This window comes from Dermacentor variabilis, chromosome 7 (genome assembly GCF_050947875.1).
Source record: "Dermacentor variabilis isolate Ectoservices chromosome 7, ASM5094787v1, whole genome shotgun sequence".
In the NCBI taxonomy this organism is placed as follows: Eukaryota; Metazoa; Arthropoda; class Arachnida; order Ixodida; family Ixodidae; genus Dermacentor; species Dermacentor variabilis.
In genome coordinates, this window is record NC_134574.1 from 51,969,780 (window position 1) to 51,988,263 (window position 18,484).

General features: G+C 46.3%; 2 protein-coding genes across 2 annotated transcripts; both read left to right on the plus strand.

Moving 5' to 3' along the window:
* The first annotated feature begins 7,652 nt into the window (after positions 1-7,652).
* Positions 7,653-8,540, plus strand: LOC142588622 (uncharacterized). Its single transcript, XM_075700455.1, has one exon. It carries the CDS (start codon positions 7,653-7,655, stop codon positions 8,538-8,540), a length of 888 nt encoding a protein of 295 aa, XP_075556570.1.
* A 24-nt stretch (positions 8,541-8,564) lies between these two features.
* Positions 8,565-15,799, plus strand: LOC142588623 (uncharacterized). Its single transcript, XM_075700456.1, has 3 exons — positions 8,565-8,711; positions 14,026-14,159; positions 15,004-15,799. The coding sequence occupies exons 1-3, from the start codon at positions 8,565-8,567 to the stop codon at positions 15,653-15,655; spliced, it is 933 nt and encodes a 310-aa protein (XP_075556571.1). The 3' UTR covers positions 15,656-15,799.
* Positions 15,800-18,484: the final 2,685 nt, after the last annotated feature.

Here is an 18,484-nt window from a genome sequence, read left to right on the forward strand (position 1 = left end):
GTTTAAAAATTTCCTCATTCAGTTACGCATGTACATTGCCGTGAAGTTCCACAGAATAGTGAAGGTCATCATCATCAGCCTAGTTACGCCCACTGCAGGGCAAAGGCCTCTCCCATACTTCTCCAACTACCCCGGTCATGTACTAATTGTGGCCATGTTGTCCTTGCAAACGTCTTAATGTCATCCGCCCACATAACTTTCTGCCGCCCCTTGCTACGCTTCCCTTCCCTTGGAATCCAGTCCGTAACCCTTAATGACCATCGGTTATCTTCCCTCCTCATTACATGTCCGGCCCATGCCCCCCCCCCATTTCTTTTTCTTGATTTCAACTAAGATGTCATTTACCCGCGTTTGTTCCCTCACCCAATCTGCTCTTTTCTTATCCCTCAACGTTACACCCATCATTCTTCTTTCCATAGCTCGTTGCATCGTCCTCAATTTCAGGAGAACCCTTTTCGTAGGCCTCCAGGTTTCTGCCCCATACGTGAGTACTGCTATCACACAGCTGTTATACACTTTCCTCTTGAGGGATAGTGCAACCTGCTGTTGATGATTTGAGAATGTCTGCCAAACGCACCCCAGCCCATTCTTATTCTTCTGGTTATTTCAGTCTCATCATCCGGATCCGTGGTCACTACCTGCTCTAAGTAGATGTATTCCCTTACCACTTCCAGTGCTTCGCTACCTATCGTAAACTGCTGTTCTCTTCCGAGACTGTTAAGCATTACTTTAGTTTTCTGCAGATTAATTTTCAGACCCACCCTTCTGCTTTGCCTCTCCAGGTCAGTGAGCATGCATTGCAATTGGTCTCCTGAGTTACTAAGCAAGGCAATATCATCAGCGAATCACAAGTTCCTAAGGTATTCTCCATCAACTTTTATCCCCAATTCTTCCCACTCCAGGTCTCTGAATACCTCCTGTAAACATTCTGTGAATAGCATTGGAGACATCGTATCTCCCTGTCTGACGCCTTTCTTTATTAGGATTTTGTTGCTTTCTTTGTGGAGGACTACGGTGGCTGTGGAGCCGCTATAGATATCTTCCAGTATTTTTACATATGGCTCATCTACACCCTGATTCCGTAATGCCTTCATGACTGCTGAGGTTCCGACTGAATGAAACGCTTTTCGTAATCAATGAAGGCTATATATAAGGGTTGGTTATATTCCGCACATTTCTCTATCACCTGATTGATAGTGTGAATACGGTCTATTGTTGAGTAGCGTTGACGGAATCCTGCCTGGTCTTTTGGTTGACAGAAGTCTAAGGTATTCCTGATTCTATTTGCGATTACCTTAATAAATACTTTGTAGGCAGCGGACAGTAAGCTGATCGGTCTATAATTTTTCAAGTCTTTGGTGTCCCCTTTTTTACGGATTAGGATTATGTTAGCGTTCTTCCAAGATTCCGATACGTTCGAGGTCATTAGCATTGTGTATATAGGGCGGCCAATCTTTCTAGGACAGTGTTCCCACCATCCTTCAACAAATCTGCTGTTACCTGATCCTCCCAAGCTGCCTTCCCCCTTTGCATAGCTCCCAAGGAGTTCTTTACCTCTTCCAGCGTTACTTGTGGGATTTCAAGTTCCTCTAGACTATTCTCTCTCACCTTATCATCGTGGGTGTTACTGGCAGACCTACAGAACTCCTCAGCCACTTGAAATATCTCATCCATATTAGTAACGAAATTGCCGGCTTTGTCTCTTAATGCACACATCTGATTCTTGCCTATTCCTAGTTTCTTCTTCGCTGCTTTTAGGCTGCCTCCGTTCCTGAGAGCCTGTGCAATTCTATCCATATTATAGTTCCTTATGTCAGCTGTCTTATGCTTGTTGATTAATTTAGAAAGTTCTGCCAGTTCTATTCTAGCTGTAGGGTCAAAGGCTTTCATACATTGGCGTTTCTTGATCAGATCTTTCGTCTCCTGTGATAGCTTACTGGTTTCCCGTCTAACGGCGTTACCACCGACTTCTATTGCACACTCCTTAATGATGCCCATAAGATTGTCGTTCATTGCTTCAACACTAAGGTCATCTTCCTGAGTTAAAGCCGAATACCTGTTCTGTAGCTTGATCCGGAATTCCTCTAGTTTCCCTCTTACCGCTAGCTCATTGATTGGCTTCTTATGTACCAGTTTCTTCCGTTCCCTCCTCAAGTCAAGGCTAATTCGAGTTCTTACCATCATATGATCACTGCAGCGCACCTTGCCGAGCAGGTCTACATCTTGTATGATGCCAGGGTTCGCGCAGAGTATGAAGTCGATTTCATTTTTAGTCTCACCATTCGGGCTCCTCCACGTCCACTTTTGGCTAACCTGCTTGCGGAAATAGGTATTCACAATCCGCATATTATTCTGTTCTGCAAACTCTACTAATAACTCTCATGTGCTATTCCTAGAGCCTATGCCATATTCCCTGTCACGGATCTCCTCCGGAGAACACTCTGGCCGAAAGAATGGACTAGACGACAGGTGTACCCACATAGATGCACATTTAATACCACCCACGCGACACGAACAACAGCACGCAAACCTAACAAAACTAACACACAAGATAAAAAACTATCAGTACACATGAACAGGTAACACTGCCACTAGCGTTCTATTGAGAGTGGTTGGCGTTCGTGCTCACGTCTGGTTCGGTGCGGATGTGGCGTGATGGGGGTCCCGTAGCCGGCGTCGGAGTGGCGTTCGACGTTCGAGGGCTGGCGTCGCTGGAGGCTTCGTTGGTTGCGTCGTACACGCTCGCGGTCCAAGCGTCCGTGGAGGTGTGGCCGATGATGTTGGCGTTGGGGCACCACCCGGAAGAGTGGCAACAGCGGTAGAGACACCCCTGGCCGTAGCAGGTGGTAGCGTCCTCCTTGGACTCCCCGGAACGGGCTCAGGAACGGCAGGAAGTCTGCGGTGCAAAGCTGTAGAACGCGAGCTCACCGGAGCAGTAGCCGGCGTCGCTCTCTTCCGGTCGAACCGTCCTTGACCCGCCGGGTCTCCGCTGCTTTCTTCTTCCCCCCTGTGTCTCGCCCTTCCTCGCCCTTTTATAGCCTTCTTGATAGTCCACGTAATCCTTCTCTTCGTCTTCTTCTCTTCTTCACCAATCATCGCTTTCCATCTCACCGGATACTTCTCCACCAATCATCTCTTGTCACCTCACAGAGAACTTCTTCCTTCTTTCGTCTTCGGTTAATCCACGTCATTCTTAACGTCATCCTCGTGGTCTTCTTGAAACCTTTCTTCGTCTACCATTTTATTTTATCTTCCCTCTTATATGTGACAAGGGCCCCCTCTCTCAAGAGTTTTTTCCTGAAAAACTGCTCACGTCGTCCTCCTGTTCAAGCCATCCAGCCAGCCGACTATCTTCTGTGGCGATTCTGGACCCAGCACACCCCACAACACAACGTAGATGACCAGCACACACCAAAAGCACATCACTAACACATCACTGCTGTTGTCGCACACCACTAACACGTCACTGCCGTTATCCACACGGTGTCCTTCTAAACATGTAAATGTCCACAACCAAACGGCTTTTTCAGAACAATGCAATTGTCCACACGGTGTCCTTAATAAACATGTTAATGTACACAACACACTGCTTTGTATATTCACGTAACAACACCAACAACACGATACATCCCTGACATACATACCACCGCAGCAACAACAAGATACCTCCCAGAGATACCTAGAGCTGTTCAGTTGGCTCTACTCATGAAGTCCGCTGCAACGTTATCCATGCCTTTAATATATTCCACTTGAAATGAGTATTCTTGCAAGGCCAAACTGGACTTACTGGACTCCTTACTCCGCTTGTCCTTGCTATGCTTTTCTTTGCATCCGAGCTTATCCTTGCTGTGCTTCTCCTTGCTTTGTTGCTTTTCATCACTTTGCATATCCTTGTTGTCTTTCTCCTTGCTGCTCTTTTCCTTGCTGTGCCTCTTGGAACCCCGCTTCTTGCTCGCCTTCTCCTTACTGCCTTTGTCCGTCTTCTCCTTGCTTCCTTTTCGCACCTTCTCCTTGCTGGACTTGGCCTTGCCAGCCTTCTATTTGCTTCCGGATCTCGAGCTGCCTTCCTTAGAGGAGCCTTTCTTGTCCTTCTTGAACTTGCGCTTGACTCCCCCTTTCTCTTTGGTGCTCTTGCTGCTCTTGCTGTTTGTGCTCCTTAGCCAGGGACAGAAACCCTTCTTTTTCTTCTTTTCTCTACTATCCTTGCCTTTGCTTTTCTTGTCTTTGCTCTTGCTCTTCTTGTCTTTGGACTTGTCATTACTCGTGCGCTCCTTGTCTTTGGACTTGTCATTGCTCGCGCGTTTCTTCTCTTTGGACCTCTTCTCCTTACCCTCTTCCTTTCTTTCCAAACGCTGCGTTGCTCTGCCTGTCGCTTGAGCTCTTGTCTCCACTGCCGACGAGAAACTGACTGCTCCCTCACCCGCCTGAGCTGTCGTGGGCCTCTCCTCCTTTGGGAGTTCTTCAACGTCAAGCATCCTCCAGTCGGGATTGGGGTCCTCGACACTTCTTGCACCCGTAATGTTTCCCAAGATGAGATCGTAGATGGGTTGCTCTACGCATTTTGCCACTACCTGCCCAGTATAATATGGCGTGGACACTAGAATCCTGGCTTTAGGAAGGTACCCTACTGTGCTATCTGTGAAAGTGAGTGTCGACGTTTGCCCTGTAAGCTCCTCGTCCTTCACCAGGCTTCTCCTAACGAAAGCTGTGTTGGCTCCGCTGTCTCTAAGCACCAACACAGGATGGTCCCCTATTTGCCCAACCACTACCGGCATTGCTGCGTTTGACTTGGGTGCTCCATTCACAATCTCATTTCCCAGTGGCGTATTCTCTGCTTTCAGCTGTGGAACTTCTGGTGGTGTAACAAGCTCTGCCCGAGAGTCAGACAACGAAAGCAGATTGGTCTTGCCCCAGAGCTATCCGCCCCACTCGTTGTAGATACGCGTCCACGTCATCTCTTTTGTCATCAAAAGGAGCCATCACCTTTCTTGGACAAACCCTAGCCGGCCTAGGAGATTCGGTACCCGCAAAGGAACGCGGATAATCGTCCGGGATCCCCTCATAGCCTCCTGCGATATGCGCCTGTTTCCACAAAATGAACTCCTTCTATCGTTCTATTCTCCTTTTCTCCTGTTCTTCTGCCTCGCGAGCTACTTCGCGAGCATCTGCGCGTGCTTGCGCCCTTTCCTCTCTCTGCCTTTTTGCTTCTTCTTTCTTCTCATCTCAGAGACGCATCGCCTCTTCCTTGCTTAACCCTAGCTTGAGCGCAAGTTCTAGCGTTTTTGCCAAATCCATACTTTCAGCCGTCGAGAGGTCGGAAAGATCCGAGACAAATAAAAAAGAAACAAGGAAATGAATGCTGGCAGGCTCGCCACTTGTCTTTGTCACGGATCTCCTCCGGAGAACACTCTGGCCGAAAGAATGGACTAGGCGACAGGTGTACCAACACAGCTGCACATTTAATACCACCCACGCGACACGAACAGCACACAAACCTAACAAAACTAACACACAAGATACAAAAAGTATCAGTACACACGAACCGGTAACACTGCCACTAGCGTTCTATTGAGAGTGGTTGGCGTTCGTGCTCACGTCTGGTTCGGTGTGGATGTGGCGTGGTGTGGGTCCCGTAGCCGACGTCGGAGTGGCGTTCGACGTTCGAGGGCTGCGTCGCTGGAGGCTTCGTTGGTTGCGTCGTACACGCTCCCGGTCCAAGCGCCCACGGAGGTGTGGCCGATGATGTTGGCGTTGGGGCACCACCCGGAAGAGTGGCAACAGCGATAGAGACACCCCTGGCCGTAGCAGGTGGTAGCGTCCTCCTTGGACTCCCCGGAACGGGCTCAGGAAGGGCAGGAAGTCTGCGGTGCAAAGCCGTAGAACACGAGCTCACCGGAGCAGTAGCCGGCGTCGCTCTCTTCCGGTCGAACCGTCCTTGACCCGCCGGGTCTCCGCTGCTTTCTTCTTCCCCCCTGTGTCTCGCCCTTCCTCGCCCTTTTATAGCCTTCTTGATAGTCCACGTAATCCTTCTCTTCGTCTTCTTCTCATCTTCACCAATCATCGCTCTCCATCTTACCGCATACTTCTCCACCAATCATCTCTTGTCACCTCACAGAGAACTTCTTCCTTGTCTTCTTTCGTCTTCGGTTAATCCACGTCATTCTTAACGCCATCCTCGTCGTCTTCTTGAAACCTTTCTTCGTCTACCATTTTATTTTATCTTCCCTCTTATATGTGACATTCCTCCACTGACTTGTCTCCAGCCTGCTTCTTGTCTACCCTGACAATGAAGTCGCCCATCAGTATAGTGCATTTTGTTTTGACTTTACCCATCGCCGATTCTACGTCTACATAAAAGCTTTCGACTTCCTGGTCATCATGACTGGATGTACGGGCGTAGACTTGTACTACCTTCAATTTGTACCTCTTATTAAGTTTCACAACAAGACCTGCCACCCTCTCGTTAATGCTATAGAATTCCTGTATGTTACCAGCTATTTCCTTATTAATCAGGAATCTGACTCCTAGTTCTCGTCTCTCCGCTAAGCCCCGGTAGCACAGTACGTGCCCACTTTTTAGCACTGTATGTGCTTCTTTTGTCCTCCTAACTTCACTGAGCCCTATTATATCCCATTTACTTCCCTCTAATTCCTCCAATAACACTGCTAGACTCGCCTCACTAGATAACGTTCTAACGTTAAACGTTGCCAGGTTCAGATTCCAATGGCGGCCTGTCCGGAGCCAGGTATTCTTAGCACCCTCTGCTGCGTCACAGATCTGACCGCCGCCGTGGTCAGTTGCTTCGTGCCTGCTGGAGACTGAGGGCCGGGGTTTGATTGTTCTATTCATATAGGAGGTTGTGGCCAAGTACTGCACCAGGGTGGCCAATCCTGCTCTGGTGAGAGAGTGCGTTAACGTTTCTGGTCACCGGGATCAGGCCACACTCCCGGCCTGTTTGTGCCATTTTCTCCACATACGGTTTTTTTTTATATTTTCCGGTGGAGAATTGCGCGGCACCGGGATTTGAACCACGGTCCTCTTGCACGGGAGGTGGATACTCTACCACCCCCGCAAGAGTTAAATTAAAAATTAAATATGGGGTTTTACGTGACAAAACCACTTTCTTATTATGAGGCACGCCGTAGTGGAGGACTCCGGAAATTTTGACCACCTAGGGTTCTTTAACGTGCACCTAAATTTAAGTACACGGGTGTTTTCGCATTCGCCCCCATCGAACTGCGACCGCCGTGGCCGGGATTTGATCCCGCGACCTCGCGCTCAGCAGTCTAACGCCATAGCCACTGAGCAACCACGGCGGGTCCCACAGGAGTTTTACGCCTCATTTAACCTACAGTGGTGCCTTATTTGATCAGTCAAGGTGGATCAATCTGAGCTCGGTTATACAACACAGATGGCACTCGGCTAGAGAACGTGGTATTTGTGACCTGCACATGTGTGGCCTTACATAATTGAGGATATATGTAATTTTTTTGTTAGGAGGGTTCCCGTACAGTGATAAACTAAAAGAAAAGACATTAAAAAAAGTAAAAAAGTGGAAACAAAGAAAAAAAAGGAAGAGAACAGGTGATTTGAACTCGTGACCCTTGTATGTTGCCCGGAAAGATAGCTCAGTCCGAACGGTCGCTTTTTTCATGTTCTCCGCTTCAAATTATTTATCGGCCCCTGGACGAGGTGCTGCTAAGGCTTCCGCCAGCAGCAATGACTACCGTGTTGTGCTACCTCGTCTTCCTACCGGTAAGCTGGTTGTGGACTCCGTTTTCCTGCATGCTGACTTAAGTGGTCGACCGTACAGAGCCCAAGACTTCAGAGACGCCCTTCGGAACGTTATTGACCTGAAAGAAATAAGTTCCATCGGTCAATTTCAGATGTCGCACGTGTGGATGGTGACGTGCAAATCAGGGATGACAAAATCAAAGCTAGTCGCATGCGGGGAATTATCCGTAAAAGGTAGACGCTGCGTCGTTATTGATCCTGAGCCCACGGAAGTTAAAATGAAGCTTTTGTGGCTTCCTGAGCGTTTGGAAGATGACTACATTCGAGATGCGCTCCAGGCTTATGGGAAAGTCAAGTCTATATCAGCAGAAAGCTGGAGAGTATCGGAGATGGAACAAATGCGTATGCTAAATCGTGACGTGGCGCTGACTCTTGCCGATGGCGTCAGCGTGGGAGACGTTCCACATCTACTACCTGTTTGTGGAATGCAGACTCTCATATTAATTGCAGGCCGGCCCGCACTTTGTCTGCGCTGTATCAAAGTGGGGCACATTCGTCGAAACTGCAGAACCCCACGTTGTGAAACCTGCAGGCGCTTTGGCCACCCAGCTGAAGAATGTGTCGTAACATATGCCGATAAGTTACGACACAGAACAAAACCTCCGGATGAAAGCTTGCAAGAACACATAATGGATATTACGGAGGTTCTCGACGCGACTGGAGACGTTCCCTCTTCCGCGGAGACCAGCTGTGCCAGTAAGGCCCCTCTACCTGTTAAAGATAATGGCATCCCAGACTGCTCGTGAATAAAGCAAGTAGCGAAGAGAAAGATGACCGACCGAAGCAACAACCCAAAGGAGCGCCCGCTACCACGGAGCCAGCTCCTGCCCAGCAAGCGAATGAGGGAGCCGGAGATGACTCATCTGATGCACGCAAGCATCTCGACACGTGCGCTGAGCCGGCAGAGGACAGACGAAGTAGAGCGGATACTTCAGTTCCGAAGCGCCGTGCGACTAACAGATCGGAATCAAGCACGGACAGCGAGACGACCAGTACCACAAGAAAAGCACGTCGCCGCAAAACATCGAAACACTCAGGAAAGTGCCGAAGATCACGGTCCAGAAGGCCTGCTGGAGGTTCGGAGGGAGCCTCGCCGTTGTCCTCTAGGACCGACCACGTAGATCATTAGGTCCAAATAGTTGGTAGTCACCATGGCCCTGTCCCAGCAACTTCTTTTCGTAACCTTGAACGTACGAGGCTTTAGGTCTTTGCAGAAACAGGCACAGCTTCGCCGGCTTTGGCTAGGAAGCGCCTCGACTTCGTCGCCGTGCAGGAGACGAAGATTGAGAGTGATGACGAGACAGAAAGGGCTTTGCGACCTCTTCTGTCTGAATATAATGTCTGCGTTTCATACGCTCTTGGTTTATCGGCGGGCTGTTTCCTGTTTCTGAAAAAGAGCCTACTTTGTTCAGCATTTAGTTACCATGTCGACACTGAAGGTCGATATATATGTTGTTATTTTTTGTTGCAGGGTGTGCCATGGCGAATAGTCAACGTGTATGCATTTAATGACGCTGCAAAACGAACTCTTTCGTTTGATACTGTCTCTAGACTATTGGACTGTGATCGCCGCATTGTTTTAATGGGAGATTTCAATTGTGTATGTGATCCGAACGATCGAAGCGGCATTAACACTCAGCGGTACAGGAGTGGTGAAGTTTTGTCTAACATAATAGAAAATGCAGGGCTCGTTGATATAGGAGTGTCGGGACAGGGAGCTCGCTCTTATACAAGAATTCAAGGTCATTCCTACGCCCGCCTTCATCGGATTTATGTTTCTTGATCACTCCTTTCTCGAAGACTATCCTGTATTACTATCCCAGTTTCATTCTCTGATCATTGTATGGTTATCGCAAACATTGGTGAAAAATCTGTAACTAATTTCCGACCACAGTGGCCACTCTGGAAGCTTAACTCTGAGCTCCTAAATGATCAGGAATTTATTAATCGCGTGCGCATGGCCCTAACCAATTCTCTTTCTAGTGACTTGCCATTATTTGCTGCTTGGGAACTCTTTAAACAAGAGGTTCGTACAGTGGCTATAGAAATTGGCTCGGCGAAATTATTCTATAGAAAGAATGAAGAAAAAATGCTTCGTACTAGCCTATGTAGCCTTTATGAGATTGAATGCGAAACGCCAGGCACTTACATTGTTGACATAGAAAACATTAAATGTGAGTTACAAAAAGTATGACGCACTACGTTACAGAGGTGCGCGAATGCGATCTCGGAATAGGCGTGCTCTGCAGTCTGAGCAACCAACACGTCAAGCTTTACTTGATGAGCGACGTCACGGCATTTCCAAAGTAATTCCAGAAATATACTCCGAAGGTAGTCTTCTAACAAATACTAATGACATAATTTCTCAGTTCGAAGCTTTCTACACTATGTTGTGTAGTGCCCCTCCGGATGATCACGATGCAAAAGCTTTAGAAAGTTTTGTATCTCTTGTAAAACCGTTACAGGATGATGAATGTGCAGTTATGAGTGGTAGCCTTACGTACCAAGAAATTGAGCTAGCTATACATAGATCAGCTGCCTTTGTCGAAAACACCCGGCCCCGATGGACCTTCAAGTGAATTTTACAAAGCTTTCAAATCAATCATCAGCACCATATTATTGAATATTTTTATTACACACAGAGAGGTTGACGCCCTTCCTCAGTCTTTTTGCAAAACCCACACAGTTTTAATTCCCAAAAGTTCAGATAAAAAGAAACTGCGTTCCGTTGAAGGCTACAGACTAATCACATTGTCAAACGTGGATTACAAAATTTTTGCGAAAGTTCTATCTATAGATTGCAACTTGCAATGTCAATTCTAATTGGTTCCCATCAGACGTGTGGAATCAGGGACCGATCAATTCAAACCAACATACATATCGCCCGTACACTTTTTCAATATTGTTATGGTTCCACTGAGCAGCTTCCAATGCTCCGGGTAGACCTTGCTAAAACTTTTGATGGTGTCAGTCACTCCTATTTATTTTCTCTTCTGGAGCATGTCAATGTTGGCTCCATTGTGCTTAAAGGCGTTAGGCTTTGCAACACCTGTTGTACTACTCGTTTAGTTATTAATGGCCAACTCTCCGAACCCATTTCTATTTGCTCATCAGTAAAACAAGGATGCCCAATGTCCCCACTACTATTCGCCCTTTACCTGGAACCGCTATGCTTAAGCGTAATTCAGTCGAGTCACATCCATGGCTTCAATATACTGGGTAATGAAGTAAAAGTATTAGCTTATGCAGACGATCGAGCGTTCTTCTGCACGGATAAGCTCACTGTTGAAAAGGAAGTATCGATAATAGTAGAAGAATTTGGCAGCGTATCAGGAGCGGGAATGAACTCCTCAAAACGTTTAGGCTTATGGTTTCGCTCATGGTGCTATACACCAGAACAGTTTGCAGGCGTTAAGTGGACTGATGTCCCGCCAAAGTATCTTGGCGTGCCACTAGACGCATATAAATTAAGTGCACACTATTGGAAAGAACGGGTTTCGGCCCTGCAAAGTTACGCCCAGACATTCGTTCCACAACGACTTTCGATTTTCGGGAAGCCGAAGCCTGCAATAAGTTCTTGGCAACAAAACAATTTTCTATGTATTGCAAGTTATTCATTGTGCTAGGCTATACACCCAACGTTTTCGCCGTATCTTTGCGATCTTTGTATGGTCTTCAACTTTTGAGCCCATGAGGCGAGACAATATTTTTAGGCCTGTTAGTGAAGGTGGGCTGGGCTTAACGCATCTTTGTGTGCGGCAAATAGTGTCTCGTTTCTTCTTTTTTTCGCGATACTTCGCATCCTATAATTCGGTCATACATGCAAGTCACACTTGTTAATGCGTTACTTGATTTAGTTGTCTCTTCAAATTTTTCTTCGCGCTTATGCTTGTGGGGGTTCATTCAAGAAGTTTACTTGGCGGTTAGTTTCCTGACAGTTCGGTTTTCCACTGAATACTTGTATTCTGTGTCGCGCAAAAAGGTTGTACAAAGACTTACTGTCCATGCTATTTCCGCCTCCACTATACCGATCAATATACATTAAATGGCCAGGCCACGATGTACTAAAATGAGTTTGCAAAATGTATTTATCCCCTTGCTGCAAAACATTCTTTTATAAAGTTCATAGTGAAACCATACCGGTTAAAACATGTCTACAAAAAAAAGGTATGTTTGCCTCTTCTGTTAACTGTCGCCTTTGTGATGTACCAGAGACAATTGAACATTGTTTTATTAGCTGCACCGACGCCATCCTATATTGGGATGTACTCCAACGGACTTTAAAGAAAGACTTTGAGATAAACGCTCATACTGTGCGATACCTGCTGCCAACCTCTGATAATAGTGAACCTTTCGATATGTTTTTTGTCATGGGAATGCACAGTTTGTGGAAAACTCGAATGGTGGACCGCAACGCCGAAACGGTGGTACCTACAAGGGTACATTTTATCCAAATGGCCCTACACCTAAAACATGTTTATGATGGACTCGGTGTGCAACCGGACTGGTACCCTATTTTGGTGAGGTGCTTATCTTTGCCACCCTTCTAAAGTGAAGCGAACATTTCTACTCACGCTATGAACGCTGCCTTGTCTGTGTGTGACTTTCATTGTGCCCTCCATTCTCTATGCAGAACTGGTGAACGTCTGGTTGAATGCTAGTATAATAAATACCATGAAAGAAAAAAAAAGGAAAGATAGCTCAGTCGGTTGCTTCGTCAGGCCCCAGGTTATTTTGAAGCGCCATAGCTCCTGCTCCGAGCCTCATACTTACGTGGAAAGTGACTTACGTGGAAAGCGACCGCAACGGTCGAGTGGTTGGAAGGCATACTTTCTTGGAAAAATGGCCGCCCGTGAAGAAGAGTGAAGGTGCAATGTCCAGAATTCCTGAGCGTGTCCATCCTACATAGCACGATAGTATTTCTTTTACGGAACGCAAAGATATGCGCATGCTTGTTCTTATGCTGTCCAAAGAATGAAATCTTATAACAAAAGCGATGATTTAACGAATAACCAACCCATTCCTGCGTTTTAGGAAGTAAGAATAGAAAATATATTACTTCAAGAGCTTTCCTGAAAAAACGAGAACTGAAACCAAATCTTGAGTTTTGTGTTTCGGCCATATGGTAGAAGACTGTCGAACTCAGTCCTACGTGGTGTTAGAAAAGAAGAATCCCGCAGCAGGGCATCAAACCGCTGTCAGCATGACGCGGAATGATAGGTGCGATCAATTAAACGACTCGGCCACGGCACCCAACGTTTCTGCAAGTGATACTTCACTTCACTTCACTTTTATTTCCTTAAAGACCCCTAGATGGGGGTATTACATAAGGGGTGAAGTGTACAAATGTGCATTTTAATTGGTGGCCACATGAGTTCAATGAAGAATATTAGTATTAAGCTTATCAGCAAACGTCGTTGAACAGGTGATTTCGGTTATGTGACAGGGCAGGCCGTTCCAGTCGCTTGATGATCGGCAAAAGAAGGATGCAGAGAAGGTTGTAGTTCGGCTGCGTGTACGGGTTACTTGCAAGGAATGCCCTGTACGCAGGGAATGGCGAGCGGGTGGGGCCAGCACATATGGTGCACGATGGAGCGAACTGAAATAGAACTTGTGAAAGAGGATTAACGAATCAATGCGACGCCGGGATGATAGCGTGTTTAAGGCGGACTTTGCTTTAAGTAGTGATACGCTAGTCTTATAAGAATACGAAGGATGAATGAATCTTGCCGCACGATTCTGAATTCTTTTAAGTGCATTAATAAGGTAAGTTTGATGTGGTGACCAGATGGGGGATGCGTATTCAATTTTCGGACGTACGAGCGTCTTGAATGCTAGTAGTTTGACGTGTTGCGGTGCATGAAGCAGATGGCGTTTTAGGAATCCCAGTGTTTGGTTAGCGGATGCAGTAATGCGCGTTACATGAGCAGAACAGTCTAAGTCGTATGAAAGGGTGACGCCGAGGTATTTAAATGTGTCCACTTTTTCTAAGGTAGTATTAGTAATATTATACGGTGAGTATACACCTTTCCACTGAAGCCCGCTTGGGCTCCGCCATACTGCGCCACTAGCGACGTCTGACGGCGACGCCATCTTGGGCTGTTGGCTCTCCAGGCTTTCGGTCCAGCCGCGCACACTCAACGTAACCTGTGTCTAATACCTCTCGTTTTCGTTCTATGTAAGGCTTGCGGAAACGTTGGCTTGATTAATTTTTGCATCTCCTGGGCCTAGATCACTGACACAAAGGCTAGCATCGCCAGTGTTTCGCGTGTTCTGGTGTGGGTGCACGTACCGTGCGCGCTCTACGTGCGTGCTCACGCTCCGGATGGCGCCGTCACCTGCACAGTCGGCGACGCCTTGCGCTGGTGCGTCTAAGGAACCCGTTGACTTGGGAGGTAAGACCACTCACTATGTTCCCGATTTATTTCACCGCTTTGATGTTCACGACAGCGTCCTATTGATATTTCTCCAAGCGAGCGCGATGAAATGGCATGCTCGCACTAGGTCTCCTTGCAAATTCAACATTGCGCCAGGGCAGATAGCCAAATGCCGCTACTTCAACGCTGTATAGCCGGCCGGTGGTGCAGAAGTTTTCCGCTGGCTCTGGTAAATCTTGAACTGCAATAGCGCCTTAATTCCAAGGCGAGCGCTCGCTGTTTTTCATGAGATCAGTTCGGTCTACCGTTACGACGTCGTGCTTCGCATGTTTTCGGACGCATTCAAAATCGGTGGTTTGTTGAAGATAATGAACGAAAGCTCGCTTTTGACTCGCAGCGATCTGCTCCAGCATGAGACCGAGATCTGCCGTCAGATTTTTCTCTCTTGCCGGCGTCGAATTGCTGCCGTACGGTGCAACGATCCGGATCGCGTTGGTTGAGCCAGTTGAGTTCACAGCTTAATTAGGGGAGGTAGGCGACAGCCTACAATCGTGATCGAGAGGCTCAAACGCGATAGATGGATCGTGAATGTGTGGATCTGGATAGCATAAAATCGCCGTTCAAAGCGCCCCTGCGACAGCATTAGAGTTGCAAGCAGTAAGTCATGATTTATGACATAGTTGTAGCCTGTCGTTGCTGTTATTGCCTCCATCATTTTTCACCATTTGTCATGTGCAATTAATGAATGCAAATCGTTATCCATCTAAGAACACCAGCAAACCTATCTTAAGCTTCATTTTGTTGTTCTGGCTTTATTTCTATATGGCCGCAGTTATGACCATCCTGACCTGGTGAAGAGATGGCTAGACGACATGCGAGAGTGGCCTGCTGTGAGAGCCCCCGATATAATTTTTTATCTATTGAATTCCAAGGCATGCGACCTGCAGGCTGTAAGGAGTTACAGATCACTGGAGTCGTACAACTATTTCCAGAGTGGATGGGTTGGAAAACTGTTCGTCCACTACATTGACCTGGAGCTCAGCTATGTGAAAGGGGAAGTGTCTCCATCGCAAGCTCTCAGTGGCACTCCCCGTACTGCATGGGTTTGTGCAAAAAAAAGTGGCGAGGTAATCACAGCTGGCTGCACATGTATGGCTGGCCGAGGTAAAGTCTGCAGCCACGTTGGAGCCATTTTATGGAAAATTGATATGGCAGTTTGTCAAGGGTTGACAACCAAGACGTGCACTGACCAAACAGCAGCCTGGAACTCAGGCACAAAGCGAAATGTTCAGCCTGCTGTGCTTGAAGATATAGACTTTCATCTGGAGCAAGGCACTGTAGATCCTCAGCCTGCGGGGTGTTCAAGGCCAACGTTCGTGCCACCAACGGAAGAAGACATACGAAAGCTGCATGAAGAGTCGCCATTTCCCGACCTTTTCACCATTCCTGGTACGTATTTCAGATGCTACGCTACTGTCATATGATGCACTACTAGTGGGAACTTAATGAGTACATGAATGGCAGCACTTTGGTTTTATATAGGATAGGCATGGACAAAACATTGTGCCTTCAGCCAAATTATGCGATCAGCAGTGATATGACAGTATTAATCTGTTTATAAATTATTAGGAGCTTGCTGTGCACTTATACTCGTACTTACCATAAAAGTATTGACATTTTGTAATTGCAGGTGTTTATTGTAAATGCGACTATGATGAGAGAATGTGGATAGCTGAAATGTTTTTTGTTCCGCAAGCAGCGATAAAAACCCAGTGTCTGGATGAAGCACTGCAATGTGTCTGCAATTTACCGCCTTCATCGTAAGATAGCTTGTACTAAGCGGGGATTACATTTTTGATGCAGAGGAGGAAACTTGCTATCTCAGTGCTCCTGAAGTTTTGTTAAAGCAAAAGAGGTATTGAATATGTGTTGTGTGCTGTGTCATACAACGTTTCTGTTTTGCTGAGAACACTATTTTGGATAGACGAGTTTAATGGCCCTTGTGTGATGACTGGAATATATAATTTGACATGGTCATCTTGTAATTGAGTGCACTGCATGGACAAGTGCAGCTACAATTTCTGTCTTTCAAGGGCAGCAATAACATGGAAATGAAGCATAGAGCTGTTCAAACAACCACTACCTCATAGTAGCGTACCTCATTGGAAAATCAAATTTGTACATCTGGAAGCTGTGGCTCTGCAAAAAACTTTCAATGCTGTAGTACGATATCCTTGATAAAATCAAATAACCTAAAAATTTGTCATGCCTTTGTATTGCTGCTTGTTAATCTGCACAGCATGGCCCATTTGCCTAACTCACTAGTTAGTGTAGTGGTATTGACGGGATGATGTTGGTTGGTTACGTAGTACCATTATCTTTCACTGTTTTCATGCAGGTACACTCCTATACGAAACACTGAATGCGCCTCCACGGCAACAGCATCTTGCAACGGATATTCTTGTGGACAACACGCATGGTGACCACACAGGGGACAATGCTCCAAATGGCTGTGCATTGTGCTGTGCGTTTTATGATAAGTATGTAGCCTTATCTACAGCAGCTGCTGCTACTCTCAGCTTGAAGACTGCCAACCAGTCTTCTGAGCTGTGGATGGTTTCTCGCAGACTGCGCCTGACTGCGTCAAATGTGGCCAAAGTGCCAAAAAAGGAAACAACCGCAGGAAGAAAAGCTGCAACAAGAATGCTTTGCCCAGTGTTCTCTGGCAATGCAGCCACAAAACATGGTAAACAAATGGAGGCAGTTGCCCGCGCTCAATTCTCGAAAAAAACAGGTTTTTTAGTTAGAGAAGTGGGTACGTCAGTACACCAAAAGCTTCCATGGCTTTCGGCTAGCCCTGATGGCATGATTGACAATCCAAATGCCATTGTTGAAATAAAATGCCCATATGTGCATGACATCATACAGCTAATTGGACACGGAAAGTATGATGTCAGGCTGAGCCAGGACGGGACATTGTTCCTAGCTGAAAATGGGCCAAATGGCTATTACAGTCAGGTGCAACTTCAGTTGCTGTGCACTGAGAAGCCACTTTGCTTTTTTTATGTATGGAGCGCTCAAAGTGATGTGCTCATTAATGTCCCTTTTAACCCTGCCTACATAGCCAAAAATATGCCACGGCTAAAGAAATTTTACTTTGCTGAATTGCTTCCACGCATGGTAGACATGCACAATGATGGAAGTCTAGATATACCTAACGAGTACTCAACAATTTGTCAAATTTAAAACCATGCCAAATAAATAAATATGAGTGTAAGTCATACTAAGTACTTTTTAATACTGCACTGGAGTACTTGAAAAAGAGCATGGGGCATTGGAAATGTTGCAAATGAAACAGCCATGGAGATTTGCAATCCACTTCCACTGTGCTCTTCTATCTCATTCAACACTTTAACTCCACCACAGAGTACAAGAATAGGATGCAAAGGTATAACATAAAACCAGTACAAGCAAGTCTGTTTATTTTCCTAAGCACTTGGCTTCTTGATCAATTCGGACTTCATGTTGCAGAGTCCTGCACATACAAATACCATGTTGCTAATGCTTTTCTTTGACCGTATGGGAAGTGCTTGCTTAAAGATCCTGTAAGTCTTAATCCTGTTTATTGCACGCTCGACATGAATTCGAACAGATGCAATGCGTCTTGTGCTCGTCACCTCTTTGTCACTCAGTTGTGGTTTTCCTGAAATTGTAATGCAGAAGTTAGCACTTATGCAACATGCCCAAGGATCAGTGTTCTCAATTTTTTTATAATCATTGTATCATAGTTTTATACATGCGCTCATTTTTATGCACGAGTGATCTTGCAGAAAGGGGCCCACAGACTCAGAAGCATGAGGAAGACTTACTATTATTTCCTTCTCTCCGCATAGTGTCTCTAAAGTATTTGATGTAGTAGTTCTGCGGAAACCCACAAGGTGGAGAGAAGTAATGAATAAAGGGAAAATCAGGCATCCACCGGTTTGTAGCAATTGCTACAAAGGAAACCCATACGGGTTCCTTGAAAGAAAAGCCTCATAGTTGAAGAAAAATTCGTCCTGGTCTGGGACGAATTTTTCTTCAACTATGAGGCTTTTCTTTCAAGGAACCCGTATGGGTTTCCTTTGTAGCAATTGCTACGAACGGGTGGATGTCTTATTTTCCCTTTATTCATTGTCTCTAAAGTAATAAGTAAACAGTCCATCTTTCCTTCAAGGTAACACATGTAGCCTAGCTTCGAAGTCGACTTTCACTGCTCCTTTCTACAAAACCCTAAGCTCATCTTTAAGATGCTGTCGGGCAAGAGGCTAGAA

Coding starts and splice junctions, on each gene's coding strand:
- LOC142588623 (XM_075700456.1), top strand. CDS start 8,565: ATGACCGACCGAAGCAACAACCCAAAGGAGCGCCCGCTACCACGGAGC. Junction 8,712..14,025: donor GCCGGCAGAGGACAGACGAA/GTAGAGCGGATA, acceptor TCCTGGGCCTAG/ATCACTGACACAAAGGCTAG. Junction 14,160..15,003: donor GTCGGCGACGCCTTGCGCTG/GTGCGTCTAAGG, acceptor ATATGGCCGCAG/TTATGACCATCCTGACCTGG.
- LOC142588622 (XM_075700455.1), top strand. CDS start 7,653: ATGTTCTCCGCTTCAAATTATTTATCGGCCCCTGGACGAGGTGCTGCT.